The sequence below is a fragment of the Neomonachus schauinslandi genome, chromosome 14 (genome assembly GCF_002201575.2).
Source record: "Neomonachus schauinslandi chromosome 14, ASM220157v2, whole genome shotgun sequence".
Taxonomy (NCBI): domain Eukaryota; kingdom Metazoa; phylum Chordata; class Mammalia; order Carnivora; family Phocidae; genus Neomonachus; species Neomonachus schauinslandi.
In genome coordinates, this window is record NC_058416.1 from 92074837 (window position 1) to 92087386 (window position 12550).

A 12550-nucleotide genomic window follows, 5' to 3' on the forward strand; every position below is an offset into this window, starting at 1 on the left:
CAGAAAACAATTTCTGCCTGCAAACCAGTATTACAGACTCTACGACTTCCAAGCACACATTGCACCGACCCCCCTAAACAGGAAGGGGCATAAGAACCAAGTGAATAATTCACCCTGTGGTTCTGACACATGAATAACCCATCAGCTAACATGCAAATGTGGTCCAATAATCCTTAGATCACTACTGGGCCATTTCTGGATCCCAGTTAGTAAAACTTAGGCAACGAACCGACAAGAAAGGTAGGACGTAAGGCAGGGAACAATGTGTCAGTGAAGACCCACAGAAGACGTAAGGGGAAAGAACCCACTGCTGCATCCTGCTGGAGCAGAGCATGGGACAGCTCCTATCCTGTTTAACACACACGGTACTTGATTTAAAGTTGCAACTAAGAAAAAACACTCATCTCATTAGTAAAAACACACTCTGAACATAAAGTTCATTATGGTCTTACACACCACAGTCTTGTTCCAAAATGCAAGAGGATCCACGTCCTCCTATTTAAAGGCAAAATGTCGGCAGCAGAGTAACCACGGACTTACACTGGGCTTCGTCCCACTGGTCAGGCGGTGCTGGTGAGCCTGGGGGCTTGAGGAGGGCCTCCGGGTCGGCTGGGGTGCCACTACTAGATCCAGCTGGCGTTCCGTCCATGGTCAGAACGGCACAGGCTGGGCTGAGTCTCGGGGGCTGCAAGCAAGCCGCCGGCAGGTGCGGTTTCAGCCATCAGCAGCAGCCAAGAGCTTCTGGGAAGAACCACACTAGGCTTTCCATTTTGGGGAGATTTAAAGTCTCAAAAGTGGCTTGAAATCAAACCAAGTAATATCATGTTACCTGATAGGAGAGAAAAAAGAAAGTATTATGAATCTTCATTTGTCAGATTTGAGTAATAATTCCAAGACTAACATTTGGCTCCCAACTCACATCTATATAATAAACACAGATTTATTCATTCAGCAGACAACCCTTCAGTACCTACAATATCCTAGGTTTTGAGGATAAAATGCTGAACCAGCCACACCTGGGCCCGTTCCTGAAGGTGCTTCATGTCTGTACCGGTGCCAGCTAAGGGCCATCCTGCCCGGGCAGGGCTGGAACTGGAACTATAAGCACCCAGGGAGCCTCCTAGCAGAGGCAGGGCTTGGGAGGCTGAGGAACTGAGTTGTTTGTTAAAATTTAAGTAATTTGAGTCAAATAGCCACATGTGGCCAGTGACGTCTGTACTGGACACGCAGGCCTAAGCACTCACAGGGCTCGTAGGGCAAGCTCCCCTCCCAGGAGGCCTGACCTGATGGTGGAAGACGCAAGTGCACGGAACATGGAAACAGTACACTGTATCACGGGAAGCACAGGGAGAGGACACATGGAAAGGCAGCCACCTGGGAATCGGGGTCCAGAGAAGGCATCTCATAGCAAGTGACCAGTCTTGTCTTTCATTTCTGTCAGGATCAGCTTTTAGCCCATACTAGGCTAAGTTTAAGGGAGGAAAACTTCGCCCCAAGTTCGGCAACCGGTTACCGTTCTGGAAGCATACCGAAGATATTCATAACCTGTTCCTCATCATCAGATAAGGTTTGAGCCGCCATTCATTCTGCAGAGATGTTGGCATTTTCTTCCTTTGAAGTAAGTTTCACACTATTCTACATACTATTCTGTGTTTCACGAGTTTCAGGACAAAAATTTACATGACTTCCTTCTCCAGTTTACAAATCCCATAGACATTTCAGATAAGAGCCGGAGCAGTGGCCACACAGGAAAGGGGGGATGATGCTGACACCACAGCAGGAGGATGTGGGTGTGCCTCTTTCTCCACAATCCTCTCTTGCCATACCCCTGGACCAGGCAGCACTGGTAGTTGACATAACCTGGTCTTACCCATGATCAAGTGACTCGTGATGGCGTGTCCCCTGTGTAAACCCAGGAGTGGCTGGCTTGCAGCTCTAACCATCCGCATGTTCCACTCTGCTGTCCGGCACCCTACAGGCCAAAAGATGCTGTGGCTCAGTACTAATGCTGATAAGAATATGAAAAGGTTACATGTACCATTAAGTGCAGAACCAGCACTAAGGGCTGTACCAGAAAGAACCATGATAGAATGTGCGACAACAGGGGAGACTACAATCCAACCAGCTAACTGGAAAGCACTGGGTGTCAGTGTGACTCAGTGTCTGGCTTGCGTAAATATTTGAAGACTGAAACAATACCTGGATCACAGAAATGGAGTTACTAAGGCTGGCCAGAACGTGATCCTGTCTGCAATGAGTTCTCTATCTTGTTTTTGTCTCTACAATAATCAGTAACCTCTTTCATCCCCAAAGCCTTTCTAGGGTGGGGGAGAAGGGGGGATGGACAAACAGGCTCTTGGAGGCTCCACACCTGTCCGTGCACATCCCACAGGGCCCTCCAAAAATCACCATTCCACAGGGTCCCAGCTCCATGGAAAACCACCTGGCTACTACAGATGACTGATCCTACGGAGATGTCCACAAAGCAAGGCACGGCACATGAGCAAAAGGACAGCCAGGCTGTCCCCTTGATCACGGGCTTGCCACTTCAAGAACATGTAGCAACAGAGTGGAACGTGAAATGCACAGGGCATACTGCATGTGCTGCTCATCCTGACACATTCTTTAACAAAAGAGAATGTCTGCATTTTGCTTTCAAAAGTGGCGGCATACTCTGGTTTCTCTTCAAAACACAACTCTTTCGCCTTCAAATGTGGCGGCAGGGGTGAAGGTGTGTAAATCACCTGTCCCTCTGATGCCTGAAAGGGTAACAACGGCAGATGAGTGCTTTTCAAGCAGAAGCTGGTTCCTCTGCCATGGATGCCTCTCCCCCCTTGACCACCAGGCAAATTCCCAAGGACCCTTTCATGTCTACCATTCGGCACTCCTCTCAAGTCTCTCCTGGGCCTCAGATAAAGTGCCTAGCCCACTCCTTTCTGCCATCGAGATAACCCCTCTGTGCACACCACACTGCAAATGTGTGTGTGTGCCCATCTCTTCCATCATGCTGCAGGAACCTCGGAGGCAGAAACCACCGCTCCAAGTCTGCCCCACCCATCAAACATCCCCTACTCCAATCTGTGCTCAGCACAGGCTACTGACTTCAATCTTTGGTTCTGCCGAGTTCCACCCCTTAGCAACCAAGCTAGTGGCTCCACAATGGAGTGTTTGCCTCCTGAACATCAACACTGCCTGTTCAAATACAGAAAAACTATTCCTATTAAAAATACTTGGAAGCTACGGTTCCAGTGAGAGACAAAGAATGCCCCTAGAAGTTATCAACTGGCAGAGCACATGTAATGGCCACACCCCGAATAAGCAATGTCACCTGCGTAAGAAGGAAGAGGAGGCAACCAGACAGACTTCACTCATGTACTAGAAACAGAACACACCAACCGGACAGCGGAAGGCAGAGGGGTGGCCGAGGAGCCGCGGAGGAGAACGCGCGCCACCGAGGCAAGCAGTGACAACAACACTTGACCCTGACACTGTCCAGGAAAGAGGAACTCTGGCTGAGATGTTCAAGTTCCACCAAACATGGAGAAATGTGCGTCAGGCCATCTGAGCCCGATGCCATCACATACTCCACTCATTTAATTCCCTTTATTTGGATTTCTTGAAAAACAAGAAACCTGCTGAATCCCGAGAGGTCCTACCCGCTTCCGAGTTGGATGATGCAGCCCTCCACAATATGAGACCCTGGGACTGGGGTAACGTGTCCTGGTAACTCTTAAAGATGGCTCCTGTTCACGTGCAGCTCCCCCTGCGGCCGGACAACAGACAGAACTCACTGACTGCCCAGAGCGGCCTCTGGCGAGGTGGCATGTCCCTGTAGGTAATAAGCTGGCACTCTCTGTCCTCAGTCTCAGGTGAACTTTACTTAGCGTGACTCAGTCGTCAGGGTCTCATTCCCTCACTGCTGACAAAAACAGGGCAAGGAGAAGGGTCAGACAGCTGGGAGCACAGAACAAGGAAGCTGTTATTAGTAACCTGCATTCCAGTTCCTAGTTTCAAAAAAAAATTAAAATATCAGTCTTATCACAGGAGCATTTTTGACCACCTGCACTCTGCTGTGTTTCCTAAAGGGAAGAGACGGGGCAAAATTAGGACTTATACAGTGTTCCTAACCCTGAATTCATGCCATCTGACATTGAGAGACTTCATACTGAGAAAACTGGCTCAGGCATGTGCGTGTGACTTCTGGCTTCCCCCACACAGCCGGTTATGTGGTTCCAGATGCACACGAAGTGCTCCTCGTACCCCGCCTCGTTTAAGTTGTTTCCACTGGCAGTTAGGAACAGCATGGCCAGAGATCAAACAGGACTTCCTCAAGAAGGTAACGTCTAGCTGAGGCCACACCAGCAACCACCGGCAAACAGCGCCTGGTGTGCAAAGCTCTGCAGAGCAGTGCCACGGAAAGGGTGGGCTCCAGCGCCAGTCCTGACTCCGCCACCCTCAGGTAAGGTCCTGGCAGGTTCCTTAACCACTCCGCCGTTTTCCTCGTAAGCTAGATGATGACAAAAAGAATACAAAATCTTGCCAAGATTAAATGCAACAAGGCACAGGTCTGTCCCACAGCCTCCATGAACGGTCACTGATTATTAGTGTTGTGTGCCCTTCAGCTGCTGCTCGTCAGAACTGACAGGTGAAGCCAACCGAAGATACTCTCACTTAGGAACGTGTACTGCTGAAGGCGACTGGCAAAAACAAAAGCAAAAAAGCAACGCTACTTCTGAATCTTGGCAATGCCAGATGATTTTTATTTTCTTTTCTTGCCATCCAAGGTGCATGAACCGAAAGCGCTCATTCCAGAAACGGGTTGGCAATACGAAAGGAACGATCGGAAACGTTTTGAAATGCGTGAGGCACCTGTAAACGGCAGACTCCGTGCCAGCGGTTTTCAATCACACTGGCAATAAAACCCAAGCCTCCGACCACGGACTGGGAAGCGGTCGGCCACCCGGCCCCTCCTTACGCCGCATCCCCGGCCCCCGTCACTGTCCTCCCTTCTCACTGCAGCCTCGACACACTTCTTCACGGCGGTCACCAGAGTTACTCTCCCTCTGCCCGCAACACCCCCGTCCCGCAGTTTCGCACGAGTGGCTTCCCGCCACAGACGCCTCCCCGCAGACCCACCCCACAGCAGCACTGACTTGCCGTGCCCACCGCCCCACCGAGGCTGAGTTCAGAGTGTCCGAGGCCCGGCAGAGCTCCTGTCACGCCGCTAACGCCACCGACGTCCGCAGAACGAAGGCCGCGCCGTTCGCCCGCTCCGTTCCAGGGGCCGAGCCTGGCCCCGTCCCTCGGGCAAGGCCCGCGCTCAGCCCCCGAAGCTGGCCGGGGTCCAGGTGCAGGGAGGGGCGAGCAGCCGCCGGGACCGCCCGCAGCCGGCCGCCCGCTAGCCTCCCGACCGCACGCACGCTCGTCAGCCTGGCAGAACTTCTGCACAAGGACGGGAGCCCTCCCTCACGCGCCGCCCGGCGCCTCCCAAGCAGCCCTCAGCAGCGGGGGGCGCCTGACAGCGCGCCCCGTGCCGCGGACACAGCGCTCGGGAAGGGCTCGCCGGGCGGGGATTCAGGAAGCCGGTTCCAGGCCCCGAGGCTACCAACGGCGAGCTGCGGGACCGACGCGGGGCGTCACCGCTCCGGCTGGAGCCGCGGCCGGCCCTCCGCGTCCGCCCGCCCAGGCCCCGGCGCCCCTCGCCCGCTGCCTGGCCTCCGCCCCGACCGCGCCGCGGCCCCCCGGCCGTCCCGCGCCCTCCCAGGCCGGAGCCCCGGCCCGGGCGCCTGCCCGCGACCCTCACCCGGGCGCCGTGGAAGCCTCGGCGGCTGCCGGCCTCGCTACTCCAGTGGAGACGTGGCCGCGCGAGGGGCGGGGCGCGGCGCGGCGACCGGCTAGGACCCTCCGGAAACAGCCTGGGCGCGCTGCCTCCGTTCCGGAAGACACACCGTCCACTTCTGCTTGTCAACAGCCGCCCTCGGGCCGGGCTGCCCCGACCGCAGGGTGGGACTCGAGAGCCCACTCACAACTGGCGCGAGGCGGACTTCAAAAAGTAAGTTTGCGAGTCTCCCCCTTCGGAAATGCAACTTCTGGACTTGCAGGACAACTCCAGCCGGAAGCTAAACAAGAGAACTTCCGGCGGAAGTGGCGTGGCCAGGGCTCGGGTCCCCGCCCCGCCCCATCTGTCAGGCTGTGGGCGTGGTCACCCTCGCTCCGCCCCCTCGGCCCCGTTGCGGGGCGTGGCTAAGAGGCCCCGGCGCGGGTGGGGGACGATGGGCGGAGTCCGTGCAGCTGGGTGGGGTGGGCGTCGGGGCTCGTCCTCGCCGCCGCTCGAACCCCGAACCACCCCCCTCCCACCGCGCCAGTTCTTATTTATCTTAAGGTGCCAATGCAGAAGTGACTCCTGCTGTGGAGCCATAGCAAGGTCTTAAAAATAAATAAATAAAAATACTGTTGGAATAGGCCATGAGGTTTAGGTGAAGGGTTTTTTCCTCTTTTTGTCTACGGGTATGAAATTGTTTCAGCACCGTTTATTGAAAAAACTGTCCTTCCTGCATTAACGTGATTTCGCACACTTGTCCAAAATCAGTCGGCTGCTTGTGGGGTGTTTCGGGGTTGTCGGATTCTCCCTGACGTCCTCCGTGGCCTGTCCCTCGCTCACACCGCGGCCCCCAGCGCCGCAGCCCCACAGCAAGCCCTGACAGTGGGTCGGGCGTTTCTCCCACTTTGCTTTTCTCAGGATTGTTCCGGGTATTTGGGGACCCATGCCCTCCCATTAGATTTTGGAATAAACTTCCTATGTGTATAAAAATCCTTCCTGGGATTTTGATAGAATTGCACTGAAACTATAGACCAGTCTGGGGAGAATTGACATCTTTCCTATGTCGAGACTTTCAATCCGTGAACGTGGTATGTCTCCCACTTAGGTCTTCTGACTTCTTTTGACATTTTGTAATTTTGATCATACAGATCCCTGTACATGTTGGGTTTTTGGTTTTGTTTTTAAAGATTTTATTTATTTGACAGAGAGAGACACAGCAAGCGAGGGAACACAAACAGGGGGAGTGGGAGAGGGAGAAGCAGGCTTCCCGCGGAGCAGGGAGCCCGACGTGGGGCTCGATCCCAGGACCCTGGGATCATGACCTGAGCTGAAGGCAGACGCTTAACGACTGAGCCACCTAGATCCTGTACATGTTGTTGATACCGAAGTATTTAATTTTCTTTGCAGTAATTGTAAATGGTAACGTTTTAAAGTCTGGTTTCCACACGTTCATTGTTAGTGTATAGAAATGTGATTAAATGCTGTGTGTTGATCTTGTATCCTGAGAACTTGCTGAACTCATTAGTTCTAGTTTCTCTTCTTATAAATTCCTTGGACTCTTCTACATAGATCGGCATTTCAACTGCAAATGCAAAATTTAACTCAAAATGATCATGGACTTAAATGCAGAAATATGTGAAACTATAAAACTTTTACAAGAAAACAGGAAAAATTTCAGGACTGAGGGCTTGCTGAAGTGTTCTTGGACATGATACCACAAAAGAACAAAATGAATAAACTGGACTTCACCAAAATTAAAAACGTTTGTTTTGAGAAAGATTCCAACAAGACAATGAAAAGACAAGCTACAGACAGTTACAAAATATTTGCAAACCGTATATTTGATAAAGGACTGGAACCTAGAATATATTAAGAACTCCCAAAACTTAAAAAAAAAAAAAATGCAGTTAGAAGATAGGCCAACATATGAAGAGGCATTTCACCGAAAAGGATATACAGATGGCAAACAAGCTTGTGAAAGATGTTCAACACCACTGGCCATTATAAAAATGTGAATTAAGACCGCCTCGAGATCTTACTACACAAACCTACTGGAGCAGCTAAAATATATAGTAGCAATACTAAATGCTAGCAATGATGTGGAGAAACTAGATTTTTCATACATTACTGGTGGGACTATAAAATGGTACAGCCACTCTAGTTTGGCCATTTCTTTAAATTAAACATATACTTGATTGTATGACCCAGCAACTGCACTCCTGGATATTTATCTGAGAGAAATGAAACTTAATAGTGTCCAGGTTTTTGTGTGGATTTATTTGCCATAGCACCCCTGGATATTTATCTCAGAGAGAAATGAAACTTAAATCCACACAAAAAACTGGAAACAACCAAAATCCGACCAACCCCACAACAGATGAATGGTTAAACAAACTGTGGAGCATCCACATCCACATCATGGGACTCTCTTCAGCAATAAAAAAGGACTATTGATACATGCAGCAATTTAGATGAGTCTCCAAGGCATTATGATGCTGAGAGGGGAAAAATCTCAAAAGAACGATACTGTATTACATGCTTTCACTTACATAACATTTGTGAAATGATATGATTGTAGAGATGGAAAGCAGATTAGTGGTTGCCAAGGAATGGGGGGGTCTTTGTGGTGAAAGCAATTCTGCATCCTGAGCTGTACACACTCTGGACTAACGTGTTTCCTAGTTTTGAGATTATACTACAGCTATGCAAGGTGCAGTGTGGGAAACTGGAGAAACAAATTACGAGTAAAATGTGACAGACAACACTAAACGTTAAAACAAATGAGCCTATATATCAACGGCATATCCGTGCAGGGAAAAAAATGCTAAGTAAAAATTTTAAGTTTATTAAGGTATCATTTATATACAGTATAATTTACCCATTTTATGTGTACAAATTTTAAATTTACAGTTATTTACATTTTAGTAAATAAAGCTGGATTTACTTCAATGCAGTAATAAAACATCTCCATAACCCCCAAAGGGTCCCCCCAACCCCCCTTCTCTCGACAACCACTAACTACTTTCTGTCTCTATGGATTGGCCTATTCTGGACATTCATATAAAAAGAATCACACAATACGTGACATTTTGTAACTGCCTTCTCTTTTACTTAGCATTAGGCTTTGAGATTCATTCATTTTTAGCATGTATCAGAACTTTGTTCCTTTTTACAGATGAGTAATACTGCACTGTCTGGATACACCATATTTTGTCATCCATCCGTTGGTGGACACATTCCAGTGCCTTGAATGTGCTGGTCACTATTCTAAGTGTAGGGGCTAGCCGGGGAGCAGGAGACAGGATCCCAGGGGCCTGGGTGGCTCAGTCATTAAGCATCTGCCTTCGGCTCAGGTCATGATCCCAGGGTCCTGGGATCGAGCCCCACATCGGGCTCCCTGCTCGGCGGGAAGCCTGCTTCTCCCTCTCCCACTCCCCCTGCTTGTGTTCCCTCTCTCTCGCTGTGTCTCTGTCAAATAAATATTTTTTTAAAGAAAGGAGGCAGGATCCCTGCTCCAGTCCAGCTTTGTTTGTGTGGGGAAGACCTGCCCTTCAGAGCATCATTCCTGTGAAGCCAATTGTGTGTGTCAGTGGGAGGGGCTACCATTTACATGATTCATTCACTCAGTATTAATTGTGGCCTCCTGTACTCTAGGCACTCCTCTAGACACTCACAATCCCTGCTGTCACGGGTGCTTGCACAGAAACACAAGACAGTAGGTGAGGAGTTCAGAAAAGAGCAGGGTAAAGAAACAGGGTGTGGAGGCATGCTGCTATTTTAGACAGACCGTCTAGGGAGGCCCTAAGAGGAGTTTGAGCAAACACATGAATAAAGTAGGGAGTCAAGCAGGTCATTGTGGGAAGTGTTTCAGGCATGGGAACAGCAAGGAGAGTCCTGTGTGGAAAGATTTCTTTGAGGAAATTATAGTTGAACTAAACTTGTATGACAAAGAGGCAGGCAGGTAAGGGTCTGGGGAAGAGCTTTACCAGGAAAGGAATCAGCACAGAGTGGGAGGGGGTCTGCCATGAGGGGCAAGCTGCACAGGGTCCGTCAGAGCAGTGGAAAAGCCACTGATGAGTTTCAAGCTTTCAGAAGGAGACAAACATACAAGGAAAAAAAAAAAAAAAAAAAAAAAAAAAAAAAAAAAAAAAAGAGGGTGCCTGGGTGGCTCAGGAAGTTAAGTGTCTACCTTCAGCTCAGGTCATGATCTCAGGGTCCTGGGATGGAGTTCAGCATCAGGCTCCCTGCTCAGTAGGGAGTCTGCTTCTCCCTTTGCCCCTACCCCCTGCTCGTGCTCACTTGCTCTCAAAAAAATAAAATCTTAAAAAGAAAAAAAATGAGAGCGCATGAGGCTTAACAGAGAGGGAGGAAGGAGCTGTCCTCTTGCATCGGGGAAGATCCTGCCAAGTGATGCCTAAGCTGAGTCTTTGCATTCATCCGTGCACTCAACCACCAGCTGATTAGTCTGCCAGCAATCATTAGATGCTTGCCCAGGACAGATGTTTGGGCTGAGTACACAAGAGTGAACAAGGCAGGAAGATCCCTGCTCTGGATTTTTGAGGGGGAAACACACAGTAAGCAAATGTTTACTTTCCCATAATGTCAGGCACCAAACGGGCAAATGCTAGCATGGCTGGATTGGAGGATGGCATGAGGTGAGTGTCCAGGGAGGCCTCTCTGAGGAGGGGATCTGAACCGAGCTGAGTGACCATCTGGTGCTCTGCAGCAGTGGAGGGTGTAGGAGGGCCCTACAGGTGGGGTGGGCAGAAGGGAAGATTTTCTGGAGGAGGGGCAGGGCCACCCAGTACTAGGCCTTCGTGGACCATGATATTGTTATTCTTTTCTATGTAACAAGCCACCCCAAAACATGGTGGTTTCAAACTGTGTTAGTTCTCATAGTTACATTGGTCGGCTGCAGTCGTGCGCTGTGCAAACTTCTTTCCAGAATAAACAAAAACAAATGACCCTGATTTGTAGCATTTATCAATTTCCATGGTGTGAATCCTCCCAGGGGGACAAATTTCAAGCCACCAACTTGAGGTCCACAAACGGGTGGGTGGGCAGGATGCACACCATCATAGAGAACCTGCATCATGCAGACATGTCGACACAAATACCCATGAGAGCACACGTGATGGTCAGATGGAGTAAATTCACTAGGAAGAGAGGAGTCCTGAGTGCTTACTACCTTTAACGTGACTTATGAATTCCAAATTTTCATGATTTTTAAATGGCTGTCTTTAAGTTACTGGGTCACGACATTCCTGAGACCAGAACGACTGTCTCCTGGGAGCTGGCAAGGCAGCCCTTCTGCAGGTCACAGAGCTCATGGTGGGGCTGGCCACCTTCAGCGGGCCAATCTTCAGAACTGGGTCTCCCTCAGGCCCCTCCGAATAGCTGGGACAGGGGCTGAAAGCAGGAAAGAATGCACATGGCTTCACTCCGCTGCATTCACTTTTGCCGATGTCCTGAGAGACGGCATAGAGTGAGAGAGGCGTGACTGGGCTGCACTCCATGTGCTTCAAGGTCCTTGAAATGAATTCTGCAGGGAGCTGTGAATCTCCCCCCAAGTGTGTCTGGGCTCCTCCCTGTCCCACCCCACACGGGCTGGCATCTCCGAGGGGAGTAACTGAGACCCGCCTGGAGCTCCCTCCAGGCCGCTGCCAGTCGAGTCCCCATTAGGGTCAGGCCTCAGCAGGCTGAGGTCTAGCAGGCTGAGTGGCCTGCTGGGTTTAAGCCCCAGAGCCACTGCCAGCAGCCGGTCTGCTTTCCTGCTGACAACCTGGGACACTCCTCTTCCTCTTGCCTGAGGGGACCCCACCTGCCTGTGGAGTGCTGATGGCCCAGGTGGTGGCGGGAGCCCCTGGTCTGGCCCACTAGTGATTAGTTCAGGGATGAGTTTCCATTTGAAGCAGTGGGTAAGTTCACCTGCTCCTGCTTGATGGAAGCTGAGGTCTGGGAAGCGGTGGCCATCAACACAGGGAGACAAGGCTTCCAGCATGGCGTTGTTTCCTGCATCCAGCCACCCCTGAAGCCAGATCTACCCTGGGCTTTCTGAATCCAATCAGTCCCCCATTCATTTCCTCCCTCCAGCCTGGAGGTTGGCTTCGGACTGCTGGTGTCCACCACAGCCATCCTGATTCAGAGACGGGCTTCTCTGGGCCTCCTCTCTGCAGGCTGCATGACGACCCTCTCCACCTCCTCTCCCAGTTTGGTTGCGTCCCTGAGGCACCACTCTGCTGCTCTCGCATCTGGGCCTGTGACTCTGACCCTGTCAGCTCTGTGGGATCCAAGACGAGTTGCTGGATTCTGGCTGCGCCCAGTAAGGATCCTCCACAGGTCCACGGCTCCCCTCACAGCTCGGACCCACAGGCCAGGAAGGTGTGCCGCAGATGGGGGTGTGGGCAGGGTTGGCCCCTCTTCTGAGGCGGGCACGAGACCAAGAGGGACATGGGTCTGGGGATGGGCTGGGTGAGGCTGTGGGAGGAGGAGAGGGCAGGAAGCCGGCAGCAGATATCCAGCTGTGCCTGCCCCGGGACTGGCCCAAGGACCTGCACACAAGCACATGGAGTCTTGAGCTGGCCAGTCACGCCCCGGCAGCCTGTGCCGCCACTGCCGCCACCACCACCACCACCACCATCACCACCACCACCACCACCATCACCCACCACCACCACCATCACCATCATCACCATCACCACCACCACCATCACCACCATCACTACCACC

At 51.3% G+C, this 12550-nt stretch overlaps 1 protein-coding gene across 2 annotated transcripts in view; it reads right to left on the reverse strand.

Moving 5' to 3' along the window:
- The window catches only part of GOLGA3 (golgin A3), a 44916-nt gene extending 39033 nt beyond the window's left edge, over nucleotides 1–5883 (reverse strand). For both annotated transcript variants that reach the window (XM_044921068.1, XM_044921069.1), the window contains exons 1-2: nucleotides 5804–5883; nucleotides 541–829 (exon numbers count right to left, since the gene is read on the reverse strand). In XM_044921068.1, coding sequence (XP_044777003.1) covers nucleotides 541–649 — 109 coding nt within the window. In that variant the 5' untranslated portion in view covers nucleotides 650–829; nucleotides 5804–5883. The remainder of the gene's footprint in view (nucleotides 1–540; nucleotides 830–5803) is intronic.
- Between the last annotated feature and the right edge of the window lie 6667 nt (nucleotides 5884–12550).